General features: G+C 43.8%; 1 protein-coding gene across 2 annotated transcripts in view; it reads left to right on the forward strand.

The window, feature by feature from the left end:
* Positions 1 to 17,476, forward strand: part of ABHD6 (abhydrolase domain containing 6, acylglycerol lipase) — a 42,572-nt gene that overhangs the window by 15,684 nt on the left and 9,412 nt on the right. Inside the window, exons 2-6 of one of the 2 annotated variants that reach the window (XM_040994697.1) lie at positions 1,774 to 1,917; positions 11,384 to 11,540; positions 12,903 to 13,016; positions 14,181 to 14,313; positions 16,966 to 17,123. In XM_040994697.1, coding sequence (XP_040850631.1) covers positions 1,799 to 1,917; positions 11,384 to 11,540; positions 12,903 to 13,016; positions 14,181 to 14,313; positions 16,966 to 17,123 — 681 coding nt within the window. In that variant the 5' untranslated portion in view covers positions 1,774 to 1,798. The remainder of the gene's footprint in view (positions 1 to 1,773; positions 1,918 to 11,383; positions 11,541 to 12,902; positions 13,017 to 14,180; positions 14,314 to 16,965; positions 17,124 to 17,476) is intronic. The other variant, XM_040994698.1, reaches the window with a different exon arrangement.

Here is a 17,476-nt window from a genome sequence, read left to right on the forward strand (position 1 = left end):
AAACCAAACAGGGCTGAGCACATTTTGTAACTTTGCTTTTCATCAATCTGCTATGCCTTTTTTGCATGCTGTTCTGTAATGGGCTCTGAGAAAGAACACATGCGTGTCCCTGCCCTCAAGGGCTTCTGTTCCAAAAGGAGAAGGAAGCCGAAGCCAATGATTTAACTTAGCTTGTTATGACTGAGAAGCCAAGAGGGCCACTGAGTCAGGAACAAGGCGAGGGGTTGTGACCCTTGCATGGGGGCAGCTTTCATCACTGCAAACTCGGGACACCCCAACAGCACACGTGTGTAACCCATCTACATGTGTGCCTATCTGCATGTCTAGACCCTGGGGGTCTTGTTTCGCCAACTCTCTAGGAGAAATGGAGCGCTGCCACCTTCTCGAATAAATTAGGCAGTCACTAGTGAAGAGAGCAGAAACGCTCTTGAAAAAAAAGATGAGACAAAGAACTGGGTACAAAGGGCATGTGTCCAAGTCAGAAAGCTGCTTTGTAATCACAACTCAACAACTCTGTGACCTTGGTCAAGTTCGTTAATCTCTCTCAGCCTTAAAGCGGTACAACACCCACCTCACCTGTTTGACGAGGCTGATGTGCTTGCCGTGTCAAGTGTAGGAAAATTACAGCCTCTAGACCAAGTTTAGTCTGCAGCCTGTCTAGAAATACAATTTTATTGGGGACACAGTGATACCGATTCATTCCACATCATTTGTGGGGCTTTCTCACTGTAATGCCAGATCGACCAGCAGTGGCGCTGCCTCTGTGGTCCCCATACTCACACATCTATCCACTGGCCCTGCACAGTGGTGTCGTCCCTTGTGTGCTGTGCTTGTAAGGTCTTGCTGGGCTTTCCTGTATTCATTATAACATTGAAATACTTTATCAGTGTGGGGAGTGTTGTACAGAGGGTTAAGCCACTGCTCAGGATGCCCACCCCCCCATCTCATATCAGTCCTGGTTCCTCCCTGCTAATGTTTCTGGGAAGGCATACCCAAGTATTTGGGTCCCTCCCACCCACATTGTAGACCCATAGGAATTATTGGACCCTGGCTTTAGCCTGACCGAGTCTTACCTGATGTGGCCATTCGTGGGGAATGAACACATGAATGGGAGATACTTTTCTCTCCTCTCTTCTCTGTCTCTCACACCGTCTCCCCCTGTCTCTGTCACTCTGTCTTTTGAATTAATAAAAATTTTAATTAACAAGATTACGTCACTGAAACAGTAGTATTATCTAATACCCAGTTCTTTGTAAAAATTTTACCAGTTGTCCCAACAATGTCCCTTATAGTTTTGGTTGTTGTTGCTTTTATCTAGTCCCCTATCAAATAAATAATAAATAAATGAATACATGTATCTTTTATGGTTTGAAAGGCAGAGAGTGAGAAAGAGAGAGAGAGCAATCTTCTATCTGCTGATTTACTCCTCAGATGTCTGAGACAGCCAGGGCTGGGCCAGTCTAGAGCCAGAAACTCCATCCGTGCACTTGGACCATTATCTGTGGCTTTCCCAGGTGCATCATCAGGAAGCTGAATCAGAAACAGTATCCAGGGCTGGAGTTAGCACTCTGATGTGACAGCATCACAAGCTCAACATGCTGTGCCAAAACGCTGACTCCCACTAGTTGCCCCTCCCTCAAGGATATACCTGCTATTTTTTTCCTCCTAGTTCTTTTCCCCTCCCTGTATTCTTCACTTCTCTTTTGATCTGTGTTTCTTCACCCTGCCCCCTAATATGGGGCTTCAGTGCCATCCTTCTCTCTGCCCTTGCAGGTTTCAGCCCACCTTGAAGAACAGGATGGATCTGGACGTGGTTAACATGTTTGTGATCGCGGGGGGCACTCTGGCCATCCCAATCCTGGCGTTTGTTGCCTCATTTCTCTTGTGGCCTTCGGCGCTGATCAGAATCTACTATTGGTGAGTTCATTTTACGTCTGGCCTTCTCAACAGTATTCTAATATGGTCATCTTCTCAGCTTGCTCTTTCTGTTATTGCTATTTGACATTTCGCCATGGGTGATTTCAAACACACAGAAAGCTGGAATCTGGGGGATGTTCTTGAAGAATGGGCCAGAGCTGCTCACGGGCAGGTCAGGTCTGTCTGGTCTCTGACGGTACCTCTGCCCTTGAGGACACCCTCGTTCCTGCAGCCACCCATTCTGTCTGCAGACAGGAATTCTGCATGTGTATGAGAATGCCTTTGGCATTTTTGTGATCACTGGATTCTGACCCAGTGCGGTCATGAAGGGTGATGTCACTGAAAAAGAAATGACAGACACCAGGACCATTGTGAATGACTGGTGTAGAGCACAACACTTTTAGAGTTGTTCTAGAATTACCATTACCACTTTACAGTTAGTAACTAATTTTACTAACTTTACATGAAATTTCCAAAGTATCTCTAATCTCTTTCTTGCACCATTTTCATGATTCTTTCCTTATCCGCATAATATCTACACTTTCTTTTTTTTTATTTTTAAAGATTTATTTTATTTTCATTGGAAAGGCGGATATACAGAGAGGAGAGACAGAGAGGAAGATCTTCTGTCCGATGATTCACTCCCCAAGTGAGCGCAACAGTCGATGCTATGCCAATCCGAAGCCAGGAGCCTCTTCCTTGGGCCGTCCTCGACTGCTTTCCCAGGCCACAAGCAGGGAGCTGGATGGGAAGCAGGGCCGCCGGGATTAGAACCGGCGCCCATATGGGATCCCGGGCGTGCAAGGCGAGGACCTTAACCACTGCACCACCGCGCCGGGCCCAATATCTACACTTTCATGTTTTCTTTGGAGTGAGTCACTTTAAAAAAAGTCACTTAAAAAAATATATATATATGAAAGGAGGAGAGACAGCGAGAAAGATCTTCCATCTGATGGTTCACTCCCCAAGCAGCCACAATGTCTGGAGCTGAGCTAATCTGAAGCCATGAGCTTCTTCTGGGTCTTCCACATGGATGCAGGGTCCCAAAGCTTTGGGTCATCTTCGACTGCTTCCCCAGGTCACAGGCAAGGAGCTGGATGGGAAGCGGGGCTGCCAAGATTAGAACCAGTGCCCATATAGGATCCAGCACATTCAAGATGAGGATATTAGTGGAAACAATGATATTACCCACTTTCACCCTGTAGCCCTTGGCTCTTTGTACCCTAATAAACTAACATTATTTAAAAAAAAAATAAGGATATTAACCATTATGCTATCGGGCTGGGCCCTATTTTTTCATTTTTATTTGAAAGAATGTTATAGAGAGAGGAGGAGAAACAGAGAGAAAGAACTTCCATCCACTGGTTCATTTCCCAAATGGCTACAGTGACTGGAGCTGGGCTAATCTGAAGCCAGAGGCTTCCTCTGGGTCTCTCACATGGTACAGGGATCCAAGGACTTGGACCATCATGCACTGCTGCCCCAGGCCATTAGGGAACTGAATTGAAAGTGCAGAAGCCAGGACTTAAACCAGCGCCCATACAAGATGCTGGCACTGCAGTGGAGGCTTTACTTACTACGTCACAGAACCAACCCCAGGGTGAGTCACTTAAGGAAAAAAAAAAATGCCTTGGGGCTGGTGCAGAGGTGTAGCAGTCTAACCCTGCAGCTGTGGTGCTGCATCCCATGTTGGCATTAGATACACCACTTCCAGTCCAGCTCCCTGCTAATAGCTGGGGAAGAGTGGAGGATGTTCCAGTGCTTGGGTCCCTGCATCCACATGGAAGACCCAGAAAGAGCTCCTGGTCCCTTTTTGGATCAGTTCCGCCACCACATTGCAGCCATTTGGGGAGTGAACCAATGGATGGAAATATGTCTCTCTCCCTCCTTCTCTCTGTCTCTCCTTCTCTTTCTGTGTATCTGCCTTTTAAATAAAAATAAACCAACCTTTAAAAATGTGTAAAAATACCTTAAAACACTTTATTTAAAAAGTGACACAAAAAGGCATTTTAGCCTAGCAGTTAGATGCTGGATAGGGTATCTGTGTCTTGCATTGCAGAACCAGGTTCAGCTTCTGACTCCTCACTCCAGCTTCCTGCTATCATGTGCCCTGGGAGGCAGTAGGGGTGGCTCTAGTAGTTGGTCCCTGCAACCCACATAGGGGACTTGCATTGTGTTCCTGGCTCTAGGTTTTGGCCTGGCTCAGTCTGAGCCACTGTAGAAGAGTGACCGGTGGATGGGAACTCTCTTTCTCTGATTCTCTGTCTTCCTTTCAAATAAATGAATTTCAGAGAGTTGTTTTTAAATGTCACAATTTTAAGCAGAAAGCTTGCCGTGCCTACCATAAGCTGTAAATGTACAGAAGTAAAAATAAACACAGTGGCATTAAGCAGTCTTACTTAATTGTGTCCCAGATACTGTTGCCTACCAGAAGCTCAGCTAAGCTCAGCGCCTCCTTTCTCTTTGTTACAAACAGTAAGAGAGGCAGGAAGCCAGGGCAGCCTGAATGCATGAAGCCTTCTTGATGGAGCAAGAGAGGTAACCATTGGAAATAAGATGACCTTCTTGTGAAATTCCCTATTGCCTTCTCACGCTGCAGTCCCTTATGATCCCATCCCCTCTCCTTTGCTCCTGCCAGCCTCATGTGGCAGAGGAGTGCTACCACAGCCCCACCCTCCTCTGCTGTGGAACAGCCCACTGAGACTCCGCCAGGGCCTTGGGCAGTCAGGAAAAATGCCTGGACACAGATAAAGAGAAAGCTTGGGAGGTCATGGGGTCTTTATCTGCCCTGCTTTCTGGCTCCCTTTTGTTTCCTTGGATTGTGGAATTTTCCTCCTGCCAGCTGGGCTCTAAGCCTTGAACAGAAGCTAATTGAGTGCAAGAGAACTTGACATCGTTTTTCATCTTTTCTTTCTCTTGCTCCCCGGGAGGCAGGGACTGGTGGGTGACAACCACTTCAGGGAGTCTCCCAGGACCCAACTCTGCACTGCCAAAACTAGGCATGCAAACTATTGAAATGCTATCGTTCTTGTAGTGCTGGTAGCTGGAGCCCTGTGCTTTGGGGCTGAGGCTGCAGCGTGACCCATCACCGCCCCCCCCCCCCCGCGCCCTGCGTGATATGTCCCTTCTACTGTGGCTATGCCAAGGCACCACGGAACTCTACATCATAACCTGGTTTTTATGAAACAACTGAAATTGAGGCACAGCATGCAACTCATTGATATGACCCATAACCATGGATATAGTTGCTTACAGAGGTGAGATTACACAAACACTAATTCTACCCCGGATACAAACCTGACTAAACAGCTCCCCACCACCCACATGCCTTGGTCTGTTCAAGAGAATGTTTTCCGGATCAAGATATGAAAAGCATTTTGATATTTGATTTCTAAAGAGAAAAATAACCTTGTAGCAAATTCATTTTTTAAAAAAATAGAATTCAGATTCACATACATAAAATCTACCATGTAAAAGTGCATTGTTCATATATCTTAATGTATTCATTGTGCAACCATGACTACTATATGAATCAGAAGCTTCCCTATCTTCTCAAAGAGACCCTCCACCATGCCCATGACAGTTACTCCCAGCTCCTCCACCCCTATATTCTGGCAAATATGGATTTACTTTGTCTCATAGGATTTGCCTGTTATGAACATGTCATATGACAGAAGTCAAATCCTCTGTCACCCTTGTGTCTGGCTTCTATCCCTTGGGTTTAACTGTGTTGTAGCTGGTGTTGGGCATTCATTGTTTGGGGGAGAGGGCTTAATAATATTCTACTGGAGGTACTGGGATGTTTTTTTCCCTCCAAAATTGATGCTGAGATTTGGTTACCAATCTCACAGGATTGGTGAGACCTTGGAACTAGAATTCAGTCACTGAGAGAGATAAATGTAATTCTACAGCTTTGTACAAGGCGAGGCAGTCCCGTTGAGGTTTTCTTGTCTGCTTGGGCATCTCATCTGCAAGTTGAAGTAGCACAAAAACCAAGTAGATGCCATGCTTTTGGTATTCCCAGAACCCTGAGTCAGGATAAATCTCAGCTCTTTACAAATCACCTAGCCTTAGATCCTTTATTACAGCCATGGAAAATGGCTTAAGACAATGTGGTTATCCTGCCTTTTGTCTTTCCATTCATGGGTCAGTTGGATACTTGGACCAAATATGCCCTTTGATTCATGTAAATCATGTTACAATTGATCCTTTCGTTTCCTTAACCAGAATTGCTTACAAGGACAGCAGAAGCCTCTGGGAGCAGAGTGTTCTGTCCCTTATTATTGGCAGTACCAAGGCATGTGATCTTTATTTTCAAGATTTATTTTATATTTATTGGAAAGGCAGATATATACAGAGAGGAGGAGAGACAGAGGAAGAGCTTCTATCCACTGATTCACTCCCCAAGCAGCCACAATGGCTGAAGGTGAGCCAGTCCAAAGCTAGGACCCAGAGCCTCTTCCGGGTCTCCCACGTGGGACAGGGTCCCAAGGCTTTAAGCCATCCTTAACTGCTTTCCCCAGGCCACAAGCAGAGAGCCGGATGGAAAATGGGGCTGCCAGGATTAGAACTGGCACCCATATAGAATTCTGGCGCATTCAAGACGAGGACTTTAGCTGCTAGGCTACTATGCTGGGCCCAAAACATGTCATCTTAAAGCCTACCTTTAAGAGCTGTGTCTAGAGGACAGAAATGTTCTTTATTTTGTAAACTCAAGCATGCAGGCCAGAAAGAAAAACCCAGCTAGTTAGGAGAATAAAAATCCTAGAAAACCTTTCAGATTGTGCCAGGTGGCATTGTGACATGAGGGGTTGTGATTCTAGTCCTAGAACTTGTGATGCCACTGCAGAGAGCTTTCGAAACTCCTGTGAGTGGCTTCCCACACCCCACTGAAAAGCATGGCCTTCAAACTGCAAGTGACAAAGTGACATTTACTCAGTGATTGTCACAGGAAGCATTTGATGAAGTCATCCCACTGGCTACACTCCTAGACGTCCCTCAGGGATCCTAACAGCTCCTCAGAGAAAAGGAACAGGTGTCCCTGCTTGTCACAGCCAGTCTTAAGAGCATCTCTCTCTGTCCAAGTGTCCCTGGCACACAGCCAGCCCACTTTCGCAGTGAGGTGGGCTGTGATTGCTGCAACAGGAGGAACTAGCAACTTCCCTTTGAATCAAGAGAGAGCCCTAACTGGTGGTGCTGGGGCCACTTGGATGGTGTCGGAACAGCTCTGATGATCATTGTGTAAAGTGTTTAGTCTGTTGATAGGATGCAAAAGATGTTCCAAGATTTCTGTTTTCCCAAGGAAATTGAATCATGAAATCAGGATAAGAAATCATAGCCAATTTCTTCATTCCTGGAAATCTAAGGGGATAATAATTGCAAAAAGAAGAAATAAATGCATAAAAGGAATAAAACATACCTTACACATGACATGACATAATGTATATACATAGTGTCTGAAAGAACCTACATGATTATTTGTTAGAATAAATGAACTTGACAGAACTGTTGAATAAAAGGTCAATACAAAATAGTCAGTTTATATATTAACAAGTAGAAAGTGAAAAAATGTTAACAATACATTTACCATGATAGCAAAAAGCATGAAATATCTAAAGAACAGGGTGGAAGATCACTACCTGGAAAACTGCACTGTATTTTTTATGGAAATTTGAAAAGAACCCACATTGATGAAGAAACAGACTTTATATGTGGGTTGGAAGGTTTATCACCATGGTGATGTCAAAGTTCCCTGCAGTGATATGTGTGCCCATTTGAAATCTCAGCAGGGTTTTTTTTTGTTGTTTTTTTTTTTTTTGCCTCCAATTAACAGAGACAGTCTTCAATTTCTTTGAAAATGTGTTTGAGAGGTGGAGACAAAGAAAGGGAAATGGAAATACACAAAGAGCTTTTATCTGCTGGCTTATTTCCCAGATGACAGAGAGAGAGAGAGAGATGCTATCCACCAATTTATTTGCCAGATGCCCGGAGTGACCCCTAGCTGGAGCCAAAACTGGGTGCTGGACACCCAAAAGTTTGCCAGTGCGCTCTCCCTCTCCCCCAAAGTGAAACATAGAATAACATATGCCCAAGTAATCTCACCCTGGGTATTTACTCAAAAGAGCCAGTAGCAATAGGGGAAAGTAACCCACATGTCCTCAGACACATGGATAAACAAAGTGTGGAAAATGCATGCAACTTACTTGGCTTTAAAGCAACTTACTTGGCTTTAAAAAGCAATGAAGTATTGATTGGTACTATAACATGTATGAGCTTGAAGACATTATGCTCAGTGAAAGAAGCCAGGCATAAAAGGTCTGTATTGATTAACTTTCTCTTAAATGTCAAGATTCAGTGAATTCACAGAGATGTCATATAAACTAGTGGTGGCCAGGAGCTGAAAGGAATGGGAAATGGAGAGTGAATGCTGATGGGCTTGGATTCCCTTTTTTTTTTTTTCTTACTATGGCAAAATAAACCTAAATTTTAAATGGAAAGTAAGTGTTGGTGAAGATATTCGTGCATTACTAGTGGAAAAATAAAATAAAATAAAACTATAAAATGTATAGCTCCTGTGAATAAGTTTAGTGGCTCTCCAAAAGGGGAAACAGAATTACCATATGATCCAGCATATTTCCCAAAGAATTTAAAGCAAAGACATAAACAGTACTTGTACTCTAATGTTCATAGCAGCATTCTTCACAATAATAAAGATAGAAACAACCCAAATGTCCATCAGCAAATGAATGGGTAGAGGTAGGCATTTGACCTGCAGTTAAGATGACCCTGTCCCACATCCACAAATCTGGTTTCAATACCCAGCCCAGTCTCCTGACTCCAGTTTCCTCCTTGTGCAGACCTTGGAGGACAGTGGTGATGGCTCATGTAACAGGGCTCTTCTCAGTCACATGGGAAACCCAGATTCAAGTCCCACCCTTGTGGATATTTGAGGAATGAAGCAGTGGATAGGAGGTCTCTTTGTCCATCTCTCTATTTCTTAAAAAAAAAAAAAAAAAGAAGAAGAAGAAGAAAAGAAAAGAGAAAGAAGGAAAGTAATATCTAGTTCCAAGCTTCCTGTTTGTTCAATACAGGAAAGACTGAACAGGATGGAGGTTTAGACTGTGGGCCCTTCTTAAAGAGGAATCCCGGGGAGGTTCCTTTTTTGCACTTCTCTATTTGGGTCAACAGTGCCTTCAATGATTTCTATCCCTGAAACTGGGGCATTTGGCCCTTGTACCAAGACTATCTCTGGAAGGTCTTGCTCCTGAGAAATTTGTTCATCCTGACTTATTTTTCTCTCATTCTTTCTGTGTTGTTAGGTCTAGCTATTTCTGATTTCTGCTTTTGTGAATTAGAGATCATTTACTTTCTATTATTTTTAAACCAAAGCTTCTTTTTCTTTCTTTTTTTAAAATTTTTATTACAAAGGCAGATATACAGAGAGGAGGAGAGACAGAGAAGAAGATCTTCCGTCCGATGATTCACTCCCCAAGTGAGCGCAATGGCCAGTACTGCACTAGAAACTTCTTCTGGGTCTCCCACACGGGTGCAGGGTCCCAAAGCTTTGGGCCGTCCTCAACTGCTTTCCCAGGCCACAAGCAGGGAGCTGGATGGGAAGTGGAGCTACCGGGATTAGAACCGGCGCCCATATGGGATCCTGGCACGTTCAAGGCGAGGACTTTAGCTGCTAGGCCACAGGGCCGGGCCTGCTTCTTTTTCTTAATTTGAGCCATTTGTCTTTCATAATTTTTTAGCTAGCCCCATAGCTTAGAGTCTCCTTCCTGATCTTCCACTGAGGAACTCTTGTGAAATTATTGGAAATATTAATTCTTTGGCTCCTCATTTCTAGAGTCTAGGGAACATTTTTCAATAGCTGTGCCAGAGCTGCACCTGGTAAACAAGGCCTCGGTCCCAGGCTGGTGATCTAGATAACTAGCCCACTTTATCACCATGTTGACCCCTCAGCCTGATTTTGTATACAAGAGTTCAGTTTGCAATATTAATTTCTTTAATCATTAGTGAACTTAAATATGTTTTCTATGTTTGTTAGTTATTCATATCTCTTATATAGAATAATGTTTGGCCCAGATGTTGAGATTCCACATTTCACATTGTAGTGACACATCAGTTCCCACCTGCAGCTCCTGATTCCAGCTTCCCGCTGAAGCAGTTCATGGGAGGCAGCAGGTGATGGCTCAGACAGAGTGTATTCCCAGCTCCCTGCTTCAGCCTGGCAGAGCCTTAGTCATTATGGGCATCTGGGGAGACAATCAATGGATGTGCCTCTCAAATAAGTACATAAATAGTTCCTTTTAATAATTATTTTTTGCCGTGAGTTTTTTTTTTTTATTCATTTTCCTCAGAATTGAATCAGGATTTTAGTATAGTTCTTATCATGCTGTAAGCATGTTGTATGTTAAGGATAATAATCTGTGGCTGCCATATATGTTGTAAATATTCTTTTCCCCTTGAATTTTGTCATATGGTATATTAGGAAGGACACAGTTATTTCTGTGTAATATAAATACCGTTTCCTGAATACTTACGGTATGCTTGGCATTGATCAAGACTTTATGAATTGTCTTGTTTACTCTTTGCCTTATTCCCAGTAGAAAGCAGCATTTCCCCCGTGGAGTAGATAAGGAATTGAGGTTCAAGATCATATAATCAGTAACAAGTGAACTGGTGAAGGAACAAAGTCATATTTTGGTGCTGTGATCCACAATTTTGAAATTTGCTCATTTTGTCAGGAGAAGAGCTTTCCAGCCAGCCAAGGATATTGTATTTTGTAGTATTTTGAATGGCCATACAACTATTGTCAGAGCATCAGCATTGGTCATGTGTGTGATACAAATAAACATGAACATAAATCCTTTTCTACTTATATTACATAATAGTGAGAACTGGCCAGTTTAAATTATTCGGTTTTGCTTTGTTTTGTTTGCAAAACTAAAGTGCATGTTGGAATTAATCCTCTTTTTTTCTAGGAGAGATTCTTCATGCAGAAAGTTCAATTTGTTTAGATGATAATTTCATATTGAAACCAATTTGGGGCCAAATGCCACCACTGCCAAGTCTTATGTAACCAGGAGAAGCTGAGCGAGCAGCCAGCTGCCATATGTTGTGCGAGCTCAAGGCAGAGGATTGGGGCAGATGGTCCCCAGGAATGAATTGGCACTCTCAGAGTCTCCAGAATTTCATGTTAACAAGAGGTTATTACATGGGACACACTTAGAAAACATGCCCTTTCCCTTCCTCACTAGAGTGTTAATAAAATACATCTGAGAACAGTTCAGTGGAGTACTTTATAGAATGGTTTGGCTTTAGTGCTCTTTGGGATGAAGCCCTGAAGGATTCCCAGAGGAGAGAGCTGGGAGAAGTCCTGCAGAAGAGGACCCATGCGTGCCCCTGCAAAAGCCACTCACCACAGCATGCTGCTGTTTTTCTGCCTTTGTCTCTCCCACAGGTACTGGCGGAGGACTTTGGGCATGCAGGTGCGCTATGTTCACCATGAAGGCTACCAGTTCTGCTATTCCTTCCGGGGCAGGCCAGGGCACAAGCCTTCCATCCTCATGCTACACGGATTCTCTGCTCACAAGGATATGTGGCTCAGCGTGGTCAAGGTGCAGTGCTAGACCCGTCTCCCTCAGAGGAAAAGAATGTGTTTTCATCAGCAATGGTAGAGGGCTAAGTCAACCCAGAACCACACAGTTCAAGTCGTCTTAAAATGAACACAGTTTTTCCTTCAGATTCTGTTATCAAAATTGATGACTGTGTGGAAATTCTGTGTCTTAGGAACCTTTCTGCCTTTTGGAGATTTCTTATGCTTCCAACAGCTTCATCTCAGACTGCCATAATGACCAAGACCAGGCTTTTGAAAATCATTTGCTCTTTTGTACACCATGTTTCTTCTCCTCCTTTCCCTTTTCCTCCTTTCACTTCTTCCTTTCCTGTCCTCCCTTCCTTACTTCTATTTTTCCTTTTTCTTAGCCATGTAGAGAAATGGTCTTGATTTACCAGTTTTCCAGAAGAGTTTTCCAAGTTGTTTTTTGTTCTGGCTTCCTCGGTGTGGCTACCTGCTGTGCTAGATACAGTGGGGGGGGGGGTGCGGTTGGAATTGATGGAAATCTTGAGGGTGGGAAGCATCTCCAGCTCCCACCTAGAGCAGAACTATAGGTGAGGGGTCCCAAGTGCTGTCTGTAGCCCTAGGGGAAGGCTCACACCTGCCACACTATTCATAATCTCATTTCCAGATTTCACTACAAAGCCAGTCAGCATGATGCCTTAGGGAACCCCTTAACTCCTGTCCCCAGTTCACATGAGCATCTTACTGTAACCAGGTATTTGTACGTTGATAACAAAAGATATTTTTCAGCTTCCTGGCTAAAAGTGGTGCACCTCTAAATGGAAGAAGATGTTTTAGGATAATAAGTGTCTCCAGAATCACTGTTTAATACATTTAAAAGAAAATTGGTGCTGGAATCAAGGTGCTGAGACATGACTCTTGAGAGAAGTGCCCTTTGGGGTGGTAAAACACTGACTTGGAATAAGTGTGGAAGAAAGGGAAAAGGGGAGAAGGAGGCAGGCCTTCCTATCAGTGTCAGCAAAGAACAAGGGCCTTCTGCTTGCTACCCCAACTTTGTTCCCTCTTCCTGTCATCTCCTGGGACCCTTCCTTCTGTGTGTTTGTCTTTGGGAAATACTGCCCCCTGAAAGACTTGCAGCATTGTTTATTCACACCAGTAGGGTAAAACTGGGTGGTCCAGATCCAAACATCTACAGGGATGGTGGCCCAGGTCACTTGCTAAAGTAGGGAGGGAGAAGTCCCTCCTGAAAAGTGGGAAGACATCTCAGCAAGTGGCTGCATCCAGTAAGCCATCCATAAGCCAGGACCAAAAGTGATTTGGAATATGGTTTTAGAATACTGCAAAATCAAGTAGGGTTTACATCCCCATCCTGACTCTCTCTGGGTCTGTATTTCCTTAGTTCCTTCCAAAGAACTTGCACTTGATTTGTGTGGACATGCCAGGACATGAGGGAACAACTCGCTCCTCCCTGGATGACCTATCCATAGATGGACAAGTCAAGAGGATACATCAGGTAAGCAGAAGGTTCTACCAAAAATTGCCCAGTCTGCCACTTACCCATTATCATAACCTACCCACATCTGGAGAGCAAGCAAGAGAGTTCTGAGTGTACTGACTTGGGACCAGTCTCTAATGCATACTGTCTGCAAGTGATTGCAACACGATGAGCCCTTGGTCAGCTGTAGAGGACCACAACTTGTTAAAGATGTTCTCTTGTAAGCCCACTGCAGCTGTTGCAGAAATGCAATCAGGACATTTTCTAAGCTCTTTGAAAAAAAGAGTTCAGAATTTCTCTAGACCTTTACTCTTCCTGGGGGTCGGACTTTTCTGCTTTGCAGTTGTGTGGTAACAGCAGTGGCCCTTCTGCCCAGCTGGAGAGGGTTTCTTTTGCATCTTGTCCTACTTCAACATCTATTTCTAGCCCTCTTTGGTTGGGCTTTCAAGGTCATGAAGGCTCTCACATGATGTTAGGTGTAGTACCTGAATGAAGATATATATTTAATGTTTGCTTCCCCCATTAAAATATATATTTTCATGAAATCAGAAACCTTTTTGACTTTTTGCTATATCCTTAAGTTGTCCATAGTGTCTCATAATAGATGATCAAAAGCTACTTTTAGATGATGGATGGACAGGTGGATGTTTGGTTGAGTAGCTGGTTCAATGACTGGATGTATGGGTGAATGGATAGATGGATGGGTGGATGGACAGGAAGGTCTTTCAATTATGGAGGGTCTCAAATGATACCCCCCATAAGCTCTCTGTAACCTGTCACCTCTTTTTGTAGGCAGTATTTTAATAGAACACAACCAACTACTTAGATATTGTCTTACCTACCTTTGTGCTGAAACAGCAGATCTCATGGCCCACAAAGTAGACAATATTTGCTTTCTGGACCTTGGTAGAAAACTTTACTGACTCATTAATGGGAATAAGGGGGAATGCTTGTTGGCTTTATACTTTTCTATGATCTCTCAATCACTTATGCTAGGTAGATAGAAGTCTATATATATCACAGGGCTTGGCTGAGCAGTGGAGCCACTGGAGTTTCATGCCATCTCTGAGCCACAGCCATTTCTCATTGTCTATAGGAAATGCGAAGATTTTCTGTTCTGTAATCACTGTTGTCCTTTTCTTCAGCTGTGTAACCAAGGATCCTTCTCATTTCCCTTCCTAGTTTGTTGAATGCCTTAAGTTGAACAAAAAACCCTTCCACCTGGTAGGCACCTCCATGGGTGGCCATGTGGCTGGGGTGTATGCTGCTTACTACCCCTCGGATGTCGCCAGCCTATGTCTCGTGTGCCCTGCTGGTAAGTGATGATGCCAAAACATCCCGGGAGTGATTGGAACAAGTAGCCAAAGGTCTGCAATGACTGTTTTTTAAATTGTTTTAATGATAATTCTAACCAAACAGTGATTGTATAATAATAATCATAACCAGGCTGACTTTTATAATTTTGAACCAGCCTTGTACTCCAAAGAATTTGAAACAGTTAATTTACAATGTGTGTGGTGATTTGCAGCACATAAAAGCTTTAAAATATCATGTTACTATGCTAATATCCAACACTTATTGAGCTATGCTATTTATATGGATTTATTTCTCACAATAGCCCTATCAAGTGAAGGGACCACTATTATGCCTCTTTCCCTTTTTACTAAAAACTCAAAGATCAGATACTTTAAAAAATGTGACTTTGGTTTCTCCCTTGTTTTATATGTCACCTGAGCCAAACGTGTCTGCAGAAATTACCATCTGAAGTTGGATTTTTAAATTTGTTCTTCTTCCATAAATCTTCAAACTTGGATTTATAAGATGCAATAGCTACACATCTTAATTTCTCTTTCTTTCTTCTTACTGTCTCTTTGATACTAGATTGGCATATTGTTTGTACAATAATAAATTCAGGTACACAACTCAATGATTTCTTTTATATATGTAATTACCAAATCAAGACATTATGCTCATTTTATAGATGAGATAATGGAGATGCAAAAATTTCTATTTGTGAGAGGTGAAATAGGAGCCATTCCTACACACTTTAACTCCATCACTTACCTTGTGGTAGTTTGGGAAATCCTTTCTGATTTACCTTTTTCTATGTGATCCACAGAGAATACCATAAGATAAACATTTATTGGCTTAATTGGCTTTAAATATTCTTTTGCTACCTTGAGAGTTAATGGTTTTCAGGTCCATTAGGAACACTGAACTTGAAGACAAGCCCTCAAAGCACTTTTTCTTTCCTCTTTCCAAGCATCATGCATGAAATAGTTGTATCTTAATAAATTTCAGGCCTAGCACTGTGGCCTAGCAGCTAAAGTCCTCACGTTGAACGTGCCGAGATCCCATATGGGCACAGGTTCTAATCCCAGCAGCTCCACTTCCCATCCAGCTCGCTGCTTGTGGTCTGGGAAAGCAGTAGAGGACGGCCCAAAGCCTTTGGACCATGCACCTGCATGGGAGACCCAGAAGAAGCTCCTGACCCCTGGCTTCTGATCGGCTCAGCTGTGGCTGTTGCAGATACTTTGATACAGTCCATCACCCCCTCTGTTTATATGACTTTGCAATAAAAATAAATAAATCTTTAAAAAAAATAAAAATAGTAAGTTTCAAAATTGAAGGGGAAGCACCTGTGGAATGTAGTTCTGTTTAAATCACTAATGGAAGGTGAAAGCAAACTTTTTCAAGTGTGTGTCCATTGGCACAGATACAAATCTTAGAGCACATTCCATTTGGAAATGTAAGTTTCTATATAAAAATGAAAAAGTAGAAACAAATTTAGGATTATATCTTACCTAGGTTTTTGTTAATAAACATTTTCTCCAAAATATCTTGAATTGACAGAAAAGTTACACGGAGAGTCCCATACATGCTTTGCCCAGTTTCCCCATTGTTAGCACACTTGTCATAAGTCAGAACCAGGGCCCTGCAGCAGCAGCGTGTGGCCTAGCAGCTAAAGTCCTCGCCTTGAACATGCTGGGATCCCATATGGGCGCCGGCTCTAATCCTGGCAGCTCCACTTCCCATCCAGCTCCCTGCTTGTGGCCTGGGAAAGCAGTTGAGGACGGCCCAAAGCCTTGGGACCCTGCACCCGTGTGGGATACCCGAAAGAAGTTCCTGGCTCCTTGCTCCAGATTGGCATAGTATCGGCTGTTGCACTCACTTGGGGAGTGAATCACTGGATGGAAGATATTCCTCTCTATCTCTCCTCCTTTCTGTATATCTGACTTTGTAATAAAAATAAACAAATCTTAAGAGAAAAAGAGAGAGAGACAATGTCAAGAGGGTCCAGGCCAATGAGAAGGAAGAATTAGTCACACGAGCTCAATGCTTTCTATCAAGTCCTTTCAACAATACTCAGGCCAAGGGGGCTTGGGCTGGCTGCTTTCTACTGATGCTTCTTAAACCTCACCCTAGATATGATTCCTGGCAACTAATCAAAGTGTACATTTGGATTCCAGGGGCATGGGGCCTTTCTGGGCCTCCTGATGCTCCTGGCCCAAGGAGCTGAGTCGCTAGTCCCTAAAGTTATCTTGAAGGATTCTTCCCTGTGTTTCTCACAATGTGTTTTGACTTGAAGAAAAAAGGGTGGTATCTGTTAGAAAGGAAATGCAAAGTGACAGAAACCTAATATGTAGTGGCTCTAGGCTGCTGTTGAAAGTTCTCTGTGGAGCCCGGAGTGGTGGCGCAGTGGTTAAGGTCCTCGCCTTGCACGCCCGGGATCCCATATGGGCGCCGGTTCTAATCCCGGCAGCCCTGCTTCCCATCCAGCTCCCTGCCTGTGGCCCGGGAAAATCAGTCGAGGACAGCCCAAAGCTTTGGGACCCTGCACCCTTGTGGGAGACCCGGAAGAGGCTCCTGGCTTTGGATTGGCATAGCATCGGCCGTTGCATCAAGTGAGAGAGAGTCAGTACAAAGGCAGATGTACTGTCACGCCCTTTGGGTTTGAATCCTACAGGCCTGCAGTATTCGACTGATAATCAGTTTGTTCAGCGGCTTAAAGAGTTACAAGACTCAGCTGCCATGCAGAAGATCCCCCTGATCCCCTCTACCCCGGAAGAGATGAGTGAAATGCTCCAGCTCTGTTCTTACGTCCGCTTCAAGGTGCCCCAGCAGGTGAGGTGCCCTCTGCCCTGCGCTTAGCTGGTGAGTACCAGCTTCCTGCATGCATTCCCTCCTTCACTCAGGTAGCACCTATGCAGGGCCCCTGACATGTCAGGCACCCTGCTTGGTACAGTGGTGAATCAGCATGACAGGCAAGGACTGTCCAATGTTATCCCACATTGCATGGGTGCAGATAGTTGGTGTGCTTTGAGAGAATACAAGTGGGAAAGACAAGTAGTGCCGACTGTAGTGTGGGTTCCCAAGTTCTACTTTAAGAACAGCTTGGGGAAAAAAAAAAAAAAAGAACAGCTTGGCTGGATGTTGTGGGGGTCTCATCATATACAGGATGGGAACTGGAATCTTCC

Source organism: Ochotona curzoniae, unplaced genomic scaffold, assembly GCF_017591425.1.
Source record: "Ochotona curzoniae isolate NIBS_2020 unplaced genomic scaffold, NIBS_Ocur_1.0 contig_908, whole genome shotgun sequence".
NCBI classification, from domain to species: Eukaryota; Metazoa; Chordata; class Mammalia; order Lagomorpha; family Ochotonidae; genus Ochotona; species Ochotona curzoniae.